An 18,365-nucleotide genomic window follows, 5' to 3' on the forward strand; every position below is an offset into this window, starting at 1 on the left:
GGGTTAGGGTGGGGACTACACATCCTTCAGAGGGGAGGAGATAGAGGAACCAGGGATGCATGAAGACAACTAGAGCTTCCATGAAAATCACAGAATTTCAAAAAGTAAAAAAAAAAAAGGTTGAGGGGAGACCGTCACTGAGAGCTCTCCCCCTTTCTGGGCCATGTGAGGTGCAGCGAGTAGGGCTGTGTACAAACTGGCAAGCAGGCCCTCACCAGACCCTGGATCTGCCAGCTCCTTGATCTTGGACTTCAGCCTCCAGAACTGCAAGAAATGTTTATTGTGTAAACCCTCAGTCTGTGCCGTGTAGTTCAGTAGAGTAACTGAACTAAGATAGTCGCTCTATTGAAGTAAAAGGCTCACTATATTCAGTTTTTGAGACAATGTTATATAGCCAATTCTGAGTAACCAGTTTGTCAGTCCTTCTTTTTTTTTTTTTTAAATATATTTTATTGATTTTTTTACAGAGAGGAAGAGAGAGGGATAGAGAGTTAGAAACATCGATGAGAGAGAAACATCAATCAGCTGTCTCTTGCACACCCCCTACTGGGGATGTGCCCGCAACCAAGGTACATGCCCTTGACCGGAATCGAACCTGGGACCCTTGAGTCCGCAGGCCGATGCTCTACCCACTGAGCCAAACCGGTTTCGGCTGTCAGTCATTCTTTGAAGTACAACTGGTGTCCCACAAAGGCCTAGATCAGCTGAGACAACCACCACGCTCGCTGCACGGATCTCCACACGCTTAGGTCACAGAACACTGAAAAGCCGTGCACGCGAGGGCTGAGAGCTGATGACTTAGTAACCAGTATCGTTTGATCAAGGCCATCCTTTGGTGAAAATGGCTTTTTTTAGTGTATGGGGGTGAAGAACATGACTACTTACTGGTACCATTTGGTGCTACTGGCCACTCACGTTAACATGAAAGCAATTTTACCCTCCATTGCCTTAGTACGGTCAGGGCTACAGTGAACAAGGCAAATAAACTTCGTATGGAAATACTTTCGCCCTCATGGCCCCTTGAAAGGGTCCAGGACCCCAAGAGGCCTATGGGCCACTTTGAAACCCACGGTTAACACCTATAGAACACACAACAGCACTTAGGACACAACAAACACTTACTATTGCTGTCAGGTTCTCCCCGCTTTTGCTGACTCTGCACATTTCCTGTCTTTGGTACCCTCTTTTCTAGTGATTTAGATGGCCCCATCTTGCAAGGGTGCCTGCAAGATCACTTGAAATGGATTAACACTTCACCGTGCTTACAAATAATTTAATAATTTATTTTTTAATTACTGCCATTGCCCCCAATCCTAAACTCTGTCCTTTGGTGGAGCTACTTCACAAGCACAGAGAAAGATACAAAAGGATTAAAGAAGTTCAGTCCCATGTAACAGACTAGTCTCTCAGCCCTTCCAGAGGCATTGTACTTTTTAAGTTTTTAAAATTGGTTTTAGAGAGAGGGAAGGAGATAGAAACATGGATGAGAAAGAAACATTGATTGGTGGCCCCATGCTGGGGATTGACGCTCAACCATTGAGCCACACTGGCCAGCATTTGCACTTCTGAGTGGTTGTTTATAACAACCAGACTATTTAACAAACATCAAATAAGTCCACCTTGGGGTCATGTTCCTTTAGTTGCTCTTGCCACACATGGGATGAGATGGGGGTCATCTAAAGTAGAAGGGGTGTGAGACTTGACAAGTGATTTGGGATCTGAAGATAAAGTAACACTGCCTTGAAGAGGGGCTTTTAATGAAATAAAGTCAACAGCTGTGAAACTATCTCTCTACATGGTTTCTGATTCATAGGCCATGTACTTTCTTTTCAATCACAGAAAGCACCAGGGACATTTTTGAGGTTCATTTTCAGAAGGGAAGAGTGGTTTAGTGGCTCTTCTCACACAACCACGAACCCCTTCAGGCCAGGCTCTGGTCCAAAGCAAGCTGCTCTCTGCAGGCTGGAATCAGTCCTTGTAAATCAGTTCATCGGGACTACCAGTCACTTCTCTAAGCAGGGCTATGTCTGATGAGAACCTGCTCTCAGAATAGATGCAACCTGACGTGGCACCCAGCATGTAGTAGCGCAAATTATAACAGTGTGATTTCATAATCCATTGTATGATGAAATACTCAATTGTCCAGTTCCATAGACATTCTAAAATTAGGAAGATATTAGCACTTATTCCAAAATCCACAGTATAGTTGTTTAGCAAAACCACCAATGCAAAAACAACAAAAACAACCAATGCATTAACAGAGAAAACACAATAACTTGATGATTAAGACTGGTCCGTGTCCAGGTTCACAGGTGATCCGGATACTTTAGTTAGGAAGAATAATTTCCTAATTTTAGTAAATTTGACAAGGCTTATCAGCAAACCCCTACCCCTGGTGGTTTTACCGATTGGGGTTAGTGGCTGGGACTTCGATTCTTGTTGACACAAAGATTTCAACGAAATGAAAGTAAAGCAAAGTGGGCCTTATTGAAAGATACACTCCAAGTAAGGAGTGGGACAGTTGAGAAATGGCCCCAAACTCCTGGGTTATATGTTTTCAATGCATTTGCATTCAAGGATTGACGGAAAAAGGTTATGTATTTCTTCTGTGCATGCCCTTACCCATAATGCATACAGAAAAACCCACGGGTGTGTGTGTGTAAAAACTGCAACACAATTTTATTATAATTAGTCCAGGACCCTAGTAAGGTCCAGTTGAGGTCATGTCATTTTCCTCTGAGCTTGTGCCAAGAACCAGCTGGTTCAGAACCTGCCCACTGGTGGTCTGCTGCAGGCCCCACCCAGCCGCTCATGTCTAACTTCCTGCCTAACAGTAGCACATAAGCACATATTATGATTCTCTGTAAGAAACATTCTTTCAGAAAACCTAGAAACATACACAAGCAAAATAGCATAGTAGATGAGAGGGGAACCTAGACCATCTGGATTTGACCTGGCTCTACAATTTATAGGCCACAAGATGTCTAGCAAGTGATCGAATCCCACCTTAGGGTGTGAATAAAAGAAATACATCTCCTTCACAGGATGAGAACTGAGACCACTGAACTCAAGTCTTCAGAACAGGCTACTGGGTGGCCCATGGTAATGGCAGCCACTGCTGCAGTGGCCAGTGTATCTCAGTACAGAATTAAGCCAATACCAATGTACCCATTCATGGCAATTGCCAAGGCATTTCCTCCCACTGGATCCATTTCTCCCTTAATTTCTAGAATTCACTCTACCCTCCACTTGTTCTGCCCTCTGATAACCTCAAATGGGTTCTCACTCGCTGTTCTAGGTATCTGCAGGTGCTGTAGGAGTCTGTGCCCAGGTGGCCTTCTCCCTACACAAAATGATTTGATTTCAGGGTGGACCAGAACTAGAAAGAAACAATAGGAATTAAGTGAAGATTAAACTTTCAATGCTGGTCTCATTAGCACTGTAATATCCTAGGTCAGTGGTCGGCAAACTCACTAGTCAAGAGAGCCAGATATCAACAGTACAACGATTGAAATTTCTTTTGAGAGCCAAATTTTTTAAACTTAAACTATATAGGTAGTACATTGTTATTAACTTAATTAGGGTACTCCTAAGCTGGCCTTTGCTAAAAACTCAAGTGGCCAAAGAGCCGCAGTTTGCCGACCACTGTCCTAGGTTATGTCAATGTAACCTAATAGCACTTAAGGCAGCCCATAATTTTGTGGTAGAAACACCCATCTATGACAGATCTCTAGAATCAAAAGATCCACCCATTGAAGTAGGTGGAGCATTTAAATACACTTGAGGATCAAGCCCATATTCCTCTCAATGTTAAATCTTGAGAACAATCTTAATGTTTAAGCTGTTAAAATAGTTCCTAGAGCTTATTAAAAACAAACAACTCCTTGAATGAAGGCAATATTTGATTACAGTGAATGCTTATTAAACTTCAAGAGCAGCCCTAGCTGGTTTGGCTCAGTGGATAGAGCTTCAACCTGCGGACTGAAGGGTCCCAGGTTCGATTCTGGTCAAGGGCACATGCCCAGGTTGTGGGCTTGAACCCCAGTAGGGGACATGCAGGAGGCAGCCAATCAATGATTCTCTCTCATCATTGATGTTTCTCTCTCTCTCTCTCTTTCCTTCTCCCTTCCTCTCTGAAATCAATAAAGATATATATTAAAAAAATAAAAAAACACAAAAAAACCAAAACTTCAAGAGCAGAAGATAAAGGTGGTTTTTAAAGAGATCCCTTTAATATAACGAATACAAAGGCTTGTGAGAAAGTGTTCCTACAATTACACATCTTTGAACAAGTGAAACTATAGTTACCAAACAACTAGTTTTATTATAGCATCTACAGTGTCTAAAAAAAGAACAAAATAAATAACCGTAGATGCATCATAAGACACCCTTTTATTTAATCCAGTAGTGGTTGTTACTACTACATTTTATTTTAAATTTTTTTATTCTTCAGATTCTCCAGGCTTACGGATATCATCAATCTTCAAAATCATTCTAACCATTTGTGTTGCAAGAGAGATCTGTTGCTTTTTGCCAATCAAGGTTTCTATGACATGTTGTTGCTTCATATCTGAAAAATACAAATAAGTCGGTTATCCTAAAATATCAGACATTTAATTTTGAAAACTTGTTTTGATTAATGAAATCAGACTAAAAGGCAGGAATTACAAATTTGGAAGCGAGTTAAATTCTGAGGAATAAATTTCATTACTGCCAAGGACATTCTGGAATTTGAACCTGGTTATTACCAGAAAGCTAGGGGTGGGGATGGGGACAGGGGGCACCTCTCTTCAGTTTTAAGCTAAAATGCTAGGCGACTAAAAAGTGAAACCTTTCAGTGACATCTCATCCCAGAGTATCCAACACTAAATAACTTAGTAAACCTGAAATAAGTGAAATCTGACTGTACTTGAAGTGTAAGATAATTATAAGATCTAAAAATGGTAAATTTAAGCACAACCAAGCATTCAAATAAAAAGAAAATTAAATATCTGACAGTTGTTGCTGTTATAACATCCTTGGGCTTTTACATGAAGAGCAAAACATATCTATACTTCTAAGTGAAAACATAAACTGTCCATTTCTGCAAAACTCCAGACACAGCACAAGCAGTGCAAAAACCGTGGGGACCACTGTTTCAATAAGCTCACGCTATACTACCTTTCAGCAAGTACACTGTTCACGTGGCCACTTATAAAACACCCCATAATTTATGCGATACAAGCACAGAATAAGCTATAAATTAAGTCAGTTTCAGGGCTATTTTATGAAAGACCCAGAACCAAAGCACTTGGACAGACATTTGTGTAAAAAATGCAAGAATTATTTTTTAAAAACAGATGAAAATGGAAGCCATCTTTGGTATAAATACCACATTGTAGTTGCAACCAAATCAAGTATCTGAAATTCAGGACCTGAATACCTCAAGTGCGTAAGTCTTTAAAAAGCTGTGATAACCTCACAGTAAGCATTACATACTATATAGCCATGCAGGATGTAACTACTCAATTTAAATCAAAACACAGCCCCACACACAGGTGTAACAGCTCCTCACCGTTTGTACCCCTGTGCATACAGTCAATCCCAAGAGCAGGGTTCATATCCTTCACTTGTCTGGCTCGGACCTCAGACATCGTCTGGATGGGATTCATGCCACTGTTCTCAGCAAGGGCCATGGGGATGACCTCCAGGGCATCGGCGAATGCTCGCATGGCATACTGCTCCAAGGTTGGGCACTAGAGGGTATAGGATTATGGTAAGCGTGCTTGGCAAAAACACCCCCAGGAGCAATTTAGAAACATAATTACATACTATGAAAAAAACAAAACACCCCATATAAAAACACTCACAAAGAATTCTAAGCACAGGCTATCTGGTCTACTTTTAATCTATCAAAATATTAAAATGTCACCACAGAATAAGGAAGAAGAAGGTATACATGTGAGAGAAGTCTGAGAATCAGCTCTTACTGATTTGTTTGTATTATATAATTAATTTTGAATTTCAAATAACACTAAGTGTAGAGATTTACACAAATAGTAGTTGGCAAGGCTGGAATGATCTAATGAAACTGAGAAATGCTAGTTGATGGTAACTAAATTTGCCTACACAGGCATGAGAATATACTCAGCTCGAACACCTATTAAACCGCCGATGTTCTTGTTTACTTTCAGTCTAGCACCTGGTTGCTTCGGAGCACAGCTTCCTCACATACCAGAACCGTCTTAGTCCTTCATGAGCCCCCATGCACACCTTACCTTATCTGCTGCTTGGCTAACTGCTAAAGCACAAGCGATTTCAGCAGCACCTCCACCATACACCACACGATTATCACGGATGAGGTTCCGGATGACACACAAGGCATCGTGAAGGGATCGCTTTGCTTCCTCGATGATCTAGGGAAACAGTGCTGCCTAAATTAATGTGGTCTCAATTTATTCATTTTAGAGCCAAACACTTGGCACCTCTGGTTTAACGTAAGTGCTTGCTGAAAATATTCCTATCTCCCCCATTAAAACCAGCTTGGTTAAGACAAATGCAGAGAGCCTGCCAGAATATCTGTTATCAGATGCTCTATTTTTACTTCCTCTCCCTATGGTATAGTCAAAACACACGAAACAGGTAGCCAGTGACTCATTCCAAGACACACAACCAAGCAAAGGGGTCACACAAAACAAAACCGACAAAGAAAAACCTCACAATGAAGCTTTTATTATGATGCACTAAAAATCCACTGTAGGAAAATGGAGAGATCATCAATGGTTCTTTACTTAGCTGCCCTATTTCTACCCAAGGGACTGAAGAAAGGCAAATGCGCCTTGTAGAACTGACAACAGAACATGGTCTTCAATAATTCAATACCACAATATGTCATTGTTTCTTTGAGAAAAATGATCCTGTTTTAGTTATGGTAACTGTGTCTCTCTCTGTTAATACGTTATGGGCAAAGCCAAACCATACATCAAAACTGCAAAATATGTAGGACAAATAACTGAATTCTCACCATCTTATTTCCTCCTCTGATGAAAATGGTTACAGCTCTGGAGTTCTTACACTGCTCGATGACCAGCATCTTATCTTTAGTTGTCCCAAACGAGATCTCTTTTACAATCCCAGCAAAGCCCAGCTTCTCAGCTGTGAGCTCTGAGAAGCGGGGGACGATCCGCCCTCCTGTTGCAATGGCAATCAACTAATTGGGGTGGGTCGGGCAGAGAAGGAAGACAATGTTGGTGCACAACAAACTTTCACAACTGGATCACAAATGAGCTGAACACGATCTATGACCTTGTTCACTAGAATTGCTGCCCCATTCTGGCTAAAAAAATTCAAGTTCAACCCAAAAAAAACCTTGATAAATGAACAAAGCTCTGAAGAGCCGTGTCTTGGTTTGGTTCTGTCACCCTGCAGTCCCCACAGTTCTTGAACCCATCTCTTGACTGTACCTCTGAATCAGAGCCCTGCATAGCTGTCCCTCTGCAAACCAGGCTGCAGTGAGGACCAATGAGGCCATGTTGTCCGGGTACAGACCATGTCTAGGATGGCTGTTAGTATTCGGCTGACACAGAGTGGGTAAGACCACCCTTGAGAGCCAAGGAGAACCCAAATAAGGTGATCCATGGAAAGCATAGGCCACAGAACACCGGAAATAGATGGCACTATTAATAAAACCATAAAAAAGATCCTAGCACTTTTCTCTCTCCCAGTCCATTCTCCTCGAATCTATAAAGCCTTAGCATGATTTGGTAATTTAAGACAAGCGTTATCAAAGCAACCCCAAGATACACAAATGCATTGTAAGTTCCGGCCCTAAGTTCAGACGTCTCTTTCCACAGAGCTTCCTTACCTCGATTTCAGGTCCTCCTACCCAACGAACTGCAGGCAAGTCGTTCTGAAGAAGTAAATGATTCGCTTCATCATCAAAGCCCCACTGACAAATAGCTAGGTTAGCGCCAGTTTCTTTAATCTAGGAAAAGACATGCCACAATCATGTTAAGATAAAGTATTCTTGGGAGGGAGAAGGAAAGGGGGTGAGAAAAAAAAAGTATTCTTTGTGCTCTAATGTTTGAAAAAAGATTAAAAAAGGTGAGATGTATAGTTGGGTTAGGTGGGTAAACTGAAATAAAGCATAGAAAAGGAAACATACAACTACTTTCCGTCAGCTCCATATCCTAAATAATGAACATATGTCAATGGGAATCACCTCACTTTTAAACTATGCTTTAAAAATCAGTAATTCATACTGAACTCAATTGTTATAGTGAAGCAAAACAAGAGTCAACAAAGCTAAATACCCCGATAGCTCCCAGGAAATCAAGGGTAACAGCTCTGCCCTGTCACAAATACCTATAAAGCAGTTTCATTCACTCATGTGTTTTAACAGGACATTTTAGATATACATTGCTCTGGAACTTGCTTTTCTCACCTAAGTGGGCTATCCTTTGGGATTCACGGATAGACCTATTTAGAGACCAACAAAGATGATCCTGCTTCTAATAAGATCCTCCACCCTTTGCAAATGGCTCATGATTCGGCCCAAGGCGGCATGATTACAGCCGACTGTCCCTCCCTCCCATGGTGATCACCTGCGATAACTGGCTCATAGTCACAGCCTCCATTTCACTTCTGTCCTCACCCAAGACTCCCAGGTCATCCACTGCACCTGGCTCTCCACCTCATCTTCCTTCTCCAACTCTCTGGAACTCAGCGCATTAACAGAAAATTCCTTGTTGCAATGTCTCCATTACATTCTTGTTGTGAACCCTGGCTGTCCCCTGCACTCCTACTCAACTGGCTCTTTTTTTCTTCCATGTGCTCAAAATAGGAGAGGGGTCCTTCTTGCTCCTCACAGCCTCCTCATTTCTCTTGAGTCACTCTCTCTCATTCTTTAAAACATTAGCATCTGGCAACCTCACTATTCCCATTATCATTCCTGGTAACCTACACATCTACCAACACAGTCCATCCAACTCCCTTGGCCTCTCAGTTCCCACGCTTTTCCTCCATAGCATCTTGGCCGGCATTCCCATGACCACCCAGGTAAGGGACCTGTATTTACAAACTCCTGCCAGCATGCTCCAACCTCAGTTCTAATGTTCTCTTCACCTGCCAGTGTCTGTAACGCAGCCCCTCCCACTTTCCCCTTATTCTGCACCTCAAGAGCAAGGGCTCTGCTTTGTTCAGTTCTGTATCTCAGTGCCTGATTTCAGGCACACAGAAATATACTATGAAGGATTAAATAAATTCAATACCCACTAAAAAACATCAAACACCTCCAGTTTTTGCTTGCAATGACGTCCATGTTCACCTATCTTTGAGTTCTGCTGTTTTAAATTGCCAAAGAAGACTGCTATGCCACAGAACGGATACATGTAAAATAGTAACAACCAAAAAAAGAAAAGTAGCCAAAACCGGTTTGGCTCAGTGGATAGAGCGTCAGCCTGCGGACTGAAAGGTCCCAGGTTCGATTCCGGTCAAGGGCATGTATCTTGGTTGCGGGCACATCCCCAGTGGGGGGTGTGCAGGAGGCAGCTGATCGATGTTTCTCTCTCATTGATGTTTCTAACTCTCTATCCCTCTCTCTTCCTCTCTGTAAAAAATCAATAAAATATATTAAAAAAAAAGAAAAAAGAAAAAAAGTAGCAGCCAGAAGTGGAAGAGGGAAGATATTTACAAAATAATACTCTGACTTACATAAGCTAAGAGCTGGGATTTCTATGATTGCATTTGGGTTTAATTTCCAGGTACCCAGGAACTCCTTTGTCTAAGAGTTATATTTAGAGGCCTTAAGTATGTGGCAAAATTGTCTAAACCTCGAATTTACTAGTTAAATGTGTCCAAGAGAGCAAGTACAGCTCAACATACTGAGTCTACTCTTTCTGGTACCCTAGACACATGACACAACAAACTTTCACTTTTGTCTGATTTTAAGACAAAATCAGACCTCTTTACCCCTTATCACTTTGATTTGTTCTCCTTGTGGCTATTTGTAACTTTTAGAATTTAAAATGAAGACGGGGCCTATACTGTTAATGTTATTTGTAGCCACACAATAAAGTATCAAGCTAGTATAGGGTAATGGCACACACCTTTATTTCCTACAACAATTGCCTAACTGCATCATCCTTCAGGAGCTGCAATGTCACTAAGAGCTATGGGGAGACTTACTTGATGAATCATCTCTTCAAACTTCTCCTTTTCGTATTTCTGAAGGGCTTTATAGTCTTCCACAGAGGTCACATCCAGCTTATGCTTCGTCTTTGGTTTTGGTGGTTCAAATGGACATGTGAGAATTGCAATCTTAGCATCCTGTACTTCCTATGGGGAAGAACAGAATCATCTGAGTTGGTGGCTTTAAGAGTTAAAAAAGCCTCATGAAGCTGTGAAAGGCAATGACTTACTTTTGGCATCTGTGGGTGACTGAAATCCTTGTCCACAATCACGCCCTTAATAAGTTTAGTGTCCTCCAATCTCCCGCCCACTTTGCCTTCTACTTTGATGAGCTCAAAGTCAACGTCTCTGCGCTGCATATCAGCCACAGTGAGAATGGCATTCACGGCGATCTCAGCCATTTGTCGGTGACAGCTGTTAACCCTAATGAAAATATGCAAACAAACCGTTCATATTCACTTAACAGTTACTGAAACCAAAGTAGACTATATAATGTAATATGGTAACTCAAATACAAGATAATATATTGCAACTCAAACGTTTCATAAAATGATGCTCAGAGTCTCAGAAAGGAATGCCATCAGAACCCGTACTGTCAACAGACTGGGACAGGGATTCTTAACCTCGGATCCAAAGGGAACAGGAAACTTGGATGGAAAAAAAATTTACATCTTTATTTTCACTAACTCTAAAATTTAATATCCCCTTCTACATGAATGCACACACAAGAGACTACTGAAGTATGAAAAGAACAAAGATTTTCCTAAGACTGTTACTTTTTAAGAATACTATTAATATTTTATAAGTTTAAAACAGAATCAGAAAGAAAAGAAATCACCCAGGAAAAGCCAATCTTATCTGAATGAGGTGTAACAACTTACTGGGAAGTGAATTAGTGGTATCCTACCTTGCAGGATTTTCTTTCTTTTTAAAAGACAAAACTGCTTATTTTTATTTATTTCAGAGAGAAAGGGAGAGGGAGAGATAGAAACATCAATGAGAATCATTGATCGGTTGCCTCCTGCATGCCCCCCACTGGGGATCGAGCCCACAATCCGGGCATATGCCCTTGACCGGAATCAAACCTGGGACCCTTGTCCACAGGCTGATGCTCCATCCAGTTAGCCAAAACCGCTAGGGCAAGCATGTCAAACTCTCGGCCCGCAACGAATATTTTTGCAGCCCAGCCAATATAAAAGCGTGTAAAAAATGGTGTTGCATTCATTTCCCTTACTTGCCTTATGCACAGGCGCACCATTTCTCTTCACTAACATTAGCAGCGAATATTTTAGCAGCCAACTGCCACGTCATTAGTCTAATACTGACTTGTTTGGTGTGTGCAACAGGAAATATTTCGCTTTCAGAGAACAAGAAAAATAGGTTTATTTGTGTTACGTTTATTAATTTGTGCAGTTACTCATTGTCTGGTAAGTTAATGTTCAATAAAAAAATATTAATTTTTATTAAAATGTTCTATTATTTTATGTTACCGATTACTCACGTATTTCAGCCCTTTTGTATTCAGCATGTCTCTATATCAATAAACCTACCTTCCTATGAAAATTGAAGCTTTTGTTTTTTGTGTGGCTCATATAAACTTAAACCTTGTTTATTTGGCCCATGTTAGCCTTTGAGTTTGACATGCTTGGGCTAGGGCCTACCTTGCAGAATTTTCCACTGCAACACTGGTTACAGGTGGGGGATGTTACCTTTTTTGAAAGCTTTGAAACATTTTAATAGATTGCTCAATAAATTTACTTTTAATTCTGGAAAAACCACAAGGGAAATCTAGTAATTGAAATGGTATCATTTAAAAAGATAACCATGAAACTATATTTTGCTTTATGCTGAATATGTCTACACCTACATTAAAAACAAAGCAAAACCAAAATAACAATAGAAACAGAAAAAAACTCATCAAATCAATACGAAGCCACCAAGGTCCTTTCCTATTGCCTTTAGGCACAAGCAAACGTTGCCACCCGTAACATTGAGAACGTACACTTTGGAGCCCAGCGTGGTTTTCGCAGTCTGAATGAGGGGTTCAGTGAACTTCATGTCAACAAGGACACTATCGCTTATCTCGTCCAGGTACTCGATAGCAATGCGGGCGGCTTGCTCATAGCCATCAGCGATCCTGATAGGGTGAATGCCCCGGTCCAGCAACTGCTCGGCTTCTTCCAACAAGGCACCAGCCAGGACTGCAGACGAGATAATGCACAACTGGTTCAGGAAACGTTAAAACTTTGCCTTGAAACTCTGAAAGTTCTAGAATTAAGCTGGAAGTATCTTAGAGGCTGACGATCTAATCTATTTTTAAAAGGAGAGCTTCTTGTTTCAGTTTTAGCAAAGGTCTAACAGGTCTCCCATTATACTAATAGATGGATGATCAACTGTCAATGATGTAAAAAATGTAACTAGAGAACATAACGTGAAAACATTTTATAAAGGGAAAAACTTTTATGTTTCCTGGGCCAGGGATTTCTATCCTGGGAAATTCATGCACTCTGAGCACATGTAGAACAGTGTCTGATACCCAATTAAGATTTCTGAATAAATGAATTAAAATTCTATCTGCAGAATAGGTAACATTAAAAGCTCTTTAATCTTCCCCAAGTTTTTAACATTTCAGAACTTCAGAAAAAAAATGCGAGAACAGTAAAATGAACACTATTTATTAATAACATTTTGTGACACACATTTGTTTTCTCTGTATATGCACTCTTTTCCTGTTCAACTCTGAGAATTGTTGAAACCATGGCATGTCACCCCTAAGTATTTGAACACACAACTGAGAACCAGGGCATTTTCTACATCAATGCAATGTACCTGTCACTCAGGAAACTTAACACTGAAAAAAAAATACTATGTTGTGACACATAATCCACAATCAAATTCCCCCAAATGTCCCCACATCCCTCATGGCTTAAATACAATCTGGCATCTGATCAAGTTTTATGCATTACAGTTGGTTGCCATTTCTCTTTAGCTCCTTTAATCTAACTACCGTCCCCTTCTTGTCCTTTCAAGATAATGATTAGTTTTAGAAGGTCTGGGACACTTGTTTTGTAGGGTGTCCTTCCACTTGAATTTGTTCATCTCCTCATAATTTGATTCAAAGTAAACATTCTGAGTAGGCATGTTAGCCATGTGATGCTAAATAACACCTCTTAAATGAGAAAAGTTATTTTGCCCTTTCTTACCAACCACTCCTGTGGTTCCGTCTCCAATTTCATCATCCTGTGATTTGGCCAGTTCAACCATCAACTTGGCAATCTGGTGATCAACATCCATCATGCTCAAAATGGTGGCACCATCATTAGTTACAGTCACATCACCATCTTTATCCACCATCATTTTATCAAGCCCTAAAAAGACAGGTGTGTTTAGAATGGCTTTGGGGGAGGACGGAATGCAGCCTATAAAGAACAAGTCTTGACCCAGGTCCTATCTAGGAATTTATCATAAATATTCAACATACATAAAGACATTTTAGATTGGCCAATACAAAATAAAGCATTGCAAGCAATGTAAAATGGCTAAAACCAGAGAAATTAGGCAGAAAAATTATGGAGCATCACTAAATGTAATATCACAAAAGATGACAGCTTTGATTTGTAATCCTGTAGGACCCCACACACTGTGCAGCAGAAGCCAACAGCCCACTCCAGCATTTCCCCCCCTCATTCCTTTTTTTTTTTTAATCTTCACCCGAGAATATTTTTTCCATTGATCCTAATATGTCAACATCAAAAACAATAGTCTACCAACTAGAAGCATTCAATATACATCTTAGTCTTCAAGGAAGGAGTTGCCAAGAAGTGCATTAACTACAGGACACTGATCTAATTTCCCACACAAGTAAAGTCACCCTCAAGGTGATGAAGCAAAGGCTTCTACTCTATATGGAGCCAGAAAAGCTGGATATCCAGCTGGATTCAGAAAACAGGCACTTGAGATCCAATTGTGAGCATTCGCTGAATACTGGCGTGCTCCAAAGAATTTCAGAAGATTATGCTCCATAGACTAAGTAAAGCCGTGATTATGTGGATCATGAAAAGCCATGGATTGTTAAGTATACAACTTTAACACAGACAATGAAGACATTGGGGTTCTGCAGGATTACAAATCAAAGCTGTCATCTTTTGCTGCCATTATATTAAACAGAAAAAAGCAAATATTCAAGTTACATATCATTTTAATAGTTCAAAGCATACAACTTGTGATGAAATTGTTAAGGATTTTGCTTATCCTGGCAAATTAAGCCTGAAATAGACCACTGAAGGCAAAAATGGCAAAGCTGCAGCTGTCCTGCTATGGGCATGTCATCAGAAAGCAGAATTCTTTGGAAAAGATAATAATGCTGGCAAAATAGAAGGCAGCAGAGAAAAAGGAAGACCGAATATGAGGTGGACAGACTCCATAAAAGAAGCCATAGGCATGAGTCTATAGGAGCCGAGCAGGGCAGGTGAGGACAGGACACTGTGTACATGACTCTATTCAGAGCCAGGGGTCAGAGCTGACTCAAGTGCATGTAACACATGCATATGATTTGGAAAAGGGTAATAAAATAATGTTATGTTGAAATAAAAAAAATCTGACCTAAAATTGTACATACATTATGACTATCGCCATGTTTAGAGTACAAAATACACCAAAAATCTGGCTGTATTAGGGGAGTAGGATGGCCCCCTCCATTCCCCTTTTCTGTCAAGAGGTTTTATTGTTCAGTTTCTGATTTAAAACTTTTGTTAAACTCAGAATGTTAGGCTCTTACCATTTGGTCCAAGTGATGTTCTCATTGTATTTGCTACAGCCTTTGCTGCCATTATATGAGACTAAATGAAACAGAAAAAAAGCAAATATTCAAGTTACATATAATTTTAATAGTTCAAAGCATACAGCTGATGACTGATCATAAGAACACTTTGCAATGCTAACTCCATGTGAGTCCAGCCATAGACATACAGCACCTTGAACAGTCACATGATGGTTTACTGCAGAAACACGCTTCTCTCAAATGGTCTAGCCAACATACAACCTATACAAAAAGTCATCCTTGCTGTTACCTTCCAAGGGTATCAAAACTGAAAAATGGAAGCTTAAAATCACTTGTTCCTATTTCCACACATAATTAGGTCCACTTTCCCTCAGGGGCGATTTCCTTTCTATTCTTGCTGTCACAACCTAACCCAGATCCATAGACCCTACAGAAATCCAGGGTCTCGTATCTCACCTCCTATCCTTCAGATTCATCCTACATCCACCGAAGCCATCCCTCCATTTCTCTGTCGCTTATCAGTCCCCAGACCTTAAATGCCCCCTGCCCCAACATTCAGGTCTAAAAGCTTCAGCTTTTCAGAGCCTCCCCACTACCACATCTGAGACCTAGTTTCCTTCCAGTGAGGATGGTCTATGTCTGTTCCCCCAAATATGTCCCCAGACTCTTGTACTATGGCCTTCTCACTAGCCACCAAAACCCTGACCAATTTTTAAAGCAGTTCAAATGCACATGTTCTGAGGCCTTCCTTCCACGGTTACCTCATCTGGCAGATAACAAGACACAAAGTTCATTAGATTTGTGAAAATGTTAATTCTTAAAAATATACTTTGACTTATCCTATATAATAAAAGGCTAATATGCAAATTGTCCCTATGGGGGAGAGTTCAACTGGGAATTAGACATGCGCTGACCACCAGGGGGCAGCACTGGCAGTGGAGGCTCTGCCGGCCCCAATGAGTGGGACCATGGCAGGATGCTGGAGCAGGTGAGCGGGCGGCGCCAGGCCAAGGCGGGTGCTAAGGGAGGTCCCAGCTGCACGCGGCAGCCGCTAGGGACCCTACCCATGCACGAATTTCATGCACTGGGCTTCTAGTGTCTATATAATGGAATTTTTAAAGGATAATAATTGTAGGGAGGTAGTCCCTAAAGCAGGGGAGATTTCATTCCCCAGGAGATACTTGGCAATCCCTGAAGACATTTTTGATTGTCAAAACTGGGGAAGAGGCCTGGCTGGTGTGGTTCAGTGGTTGAGCATCAACCTATGAACCAGGAGGTCACAGTTTAATTGCTGGTCAGGGCACATGCCTGGGTTGCAGGCTTGATCCCTAGTGGGGGGTGTGCAAGAGGCAGATGATCAATGATTCTCTCTCATCATTGATGTTTCTATCTCTCAATCCCTCTCCCTTCTTCTCTGAAATAAAAATGTATTTAAAAAAATGGGGAGGAGGCTATTATTGGCAGTTGGTAGAGAGAGGTCAGCCAGGGATGATGTAAACATCCCGCATAGGACAGCTCCCACCACAACAAATAATCTGGCCCCAAATGTTACAATGCCAAGGCTGAGAACCCAAATCTAGACCCCCTGGTTTTGGAGTTAGACAGAAGTGGGCTTTAACCATGGCCCTGTTCTTCACTAGCTCTGTGACCTTCAGCAATTACTTAACTGCTCTGGGCCAATTACTTAACTGTTATTTCCAACTCTATAAAATAATACCTTTCTCAGAGTGTGAGGATGACATGAAATAATGAACTTAGTTAACACAGTGGCAGATGATCAAACACTGGTCACTCCTTAGGTTATCCCATTTAATTCTCATTCTCTGCCTGACAGAGGTGTGTTACCCCACGGAGAAGAGGTTCAGAGAGGTCGTGTAACTTGTCCTAAGTCAAACAAACAGCCTGTGGAAGAACTGTACTGATTCTTAATTAAGTAAAACCCCATGACATTACGTGAACAGGGACACCTCAGACCCAGTGGCAAGGTCTATTACACACATTGACGTCTACATGTGGATTACCTCACTTCCTAAGAAACTCTAAAGTCAGTGCCCTCTCAAAGCTCCCCTTTCCTCTGTACTTTCAATGTCTGTACTCAGGGGACCCGTTCCTCACCTGGACTCCTGCGATGGTGTATTTGACTCCCCTGGTCTTCCTCATTCCCTTCAGTCCAGCCCAAACTCGACTTCCCAAGGTACAGTTCTACTTAAGTTGTGACTCTGCTGCACACCCCTTCCTCCCCACGGGATAACAGTGGGGCATTCAAGGGCCCCCATCTTTGGAAACTAGTGTAACTTAAAGTCGATTGTGCGTTCTCCCCCTACAACGCCATGCCATTTCCTGCCCGGGTCTTTGCTTTGACTTGCTTCCCTTTTCCAAAATGCTGGCTCAATCTCATTGAAAACATGACTCCATCCCTGGTCAAAAGCCACCTCTAGCAAACCCTCCAACTTTTATCTGCATCCCCTCCAGGAACTGGTGAGACTGGTCACACACCGCCTTGTATTTTGGTTCCCGGTGTCCATTTCCAACTATTAAGCTAGCGTTTTCTTCCTTAAGGGTCTACATTTAAATTTTTTTTACGACACTGCATGCAGAAAAACGCCATGCAGAAAAATACTAAAAGAGAAATGGAAATACTCTGTAAATGACTACGCCTTTAGGGATGTTGCAGGTACACTGGCTGAAGATTAAGCAGCAGGGTCTGAGAGTACGTCCAGGTGACCTGAGAACACTTTCTCTGCATCTTACTGATGAAAAAAACACTGGACCGTAAGGCCGCTAGGCTGACGGAACGAGCGAGACGCGGGCACCCCGCCCGGGATTGAGAACTGCCCCACCCAGCTCGGAAAGGCGCTTGCAGCTCCCCGCAACCCCTAAGACCTACACGGCCTCCCTCAAATTCTAGGAGCGGGGTGCGGGGCTGCACACGAGAGGGATCCCCCTCGGCCTCTCCCAAAGCACATGGCAGAACCGCTCCTATGCTGGCGCAGGCGCAGAGATCAGGGTTCGGCCACTTCCTTCATCCCAGCGTCCGTGTGTCCCGGTCCCGTTACCTTGAGAGCCTCCAGTCCCATAAGACGAGTCTTGCGGTCCTGATCCTTGATGATGAGGAAAGGGCGCCCATATTCATCGAAGGCGAGAGTCCCGAAGGACGCCATGGTGCTGCAGCTGGGGTTACTTCCCCACAACCGGCGGAGACCGCTCCGGAACCCAGAACGCACCTTCCGCTCGCGGGAGGGCTCAACCGCTCGCGCATGCGCAGAGCAGCCTGCGCGAGACTTATTTTTCGCTTGAGACTAGTTTCATGCCAGACAGTACTTTCTGGAATCGGCGGCCTTCGGAAATGTCTATCATCTGGGAAGCTGGGGGGGGGGCGTTCGATATCACAGACGGGAACTTGGGAACCCACAAGTCG

The 18,365-nt window shown here is 42.1% G+C and overlaps 1 protein-coding gene across 1 annotated transcript; it reads right to left on the bottom strand.

The window, feature by feature from the left end:
- Window positions 1-4,210: 4,210 nt before the first annotated feature.
- CCT5 (chaperonin containing TCP1 subunit 5) lies at window positions 4,211-18,184 on the bottom strand. Its single transcript, XM_008151655.3, has 11 exons — window positions 18,004-18,184; window positions 14,945-15,005; window positions 13,371-13,535; window positions 12,170-12,368; window positions 10,398-10,590; window positions 10,165-10,314; window positions 7,844-7,963; window positions 7,004-7,189; window positions 6,258-6,395; window positions 5,555-5,735; window positions 4,211-4,570 (listed from the first exon to the last, which is right to left on the bottom strand). The coding sequence occupies exons 1-11, from the start codon at window positions 18,106-18,108 to the stop codon at window positions 4,443-4,445; spliced, it is 1,626 nt and encodes a 541-aa protein (XP_008149877.1). The 5' UTR covers window positions 18,109-18,184; the 3' UTR covers window positions 4,211-4,442.
- Between the last annotated feature and the right edge of the window lie 181 nt (window positions 18,185-18,365).

The sequence above is a fragment of the Eptesicus fuscus genome, chromosome 4 (genome assembly GCF_027574615.1).
Source record: "Eptesicus fuscus isolate TK198812 chromosome 4, DD_ASM_mEF_20220401, whole genome shotgun sequence".
Classification (NCBI taxonomy): Eukaryota; Metazoa; Chordata; class Mammalia; order Chiroptera; family Vespertilionidae; genus Eptesicus; species Eptesicus fuscus.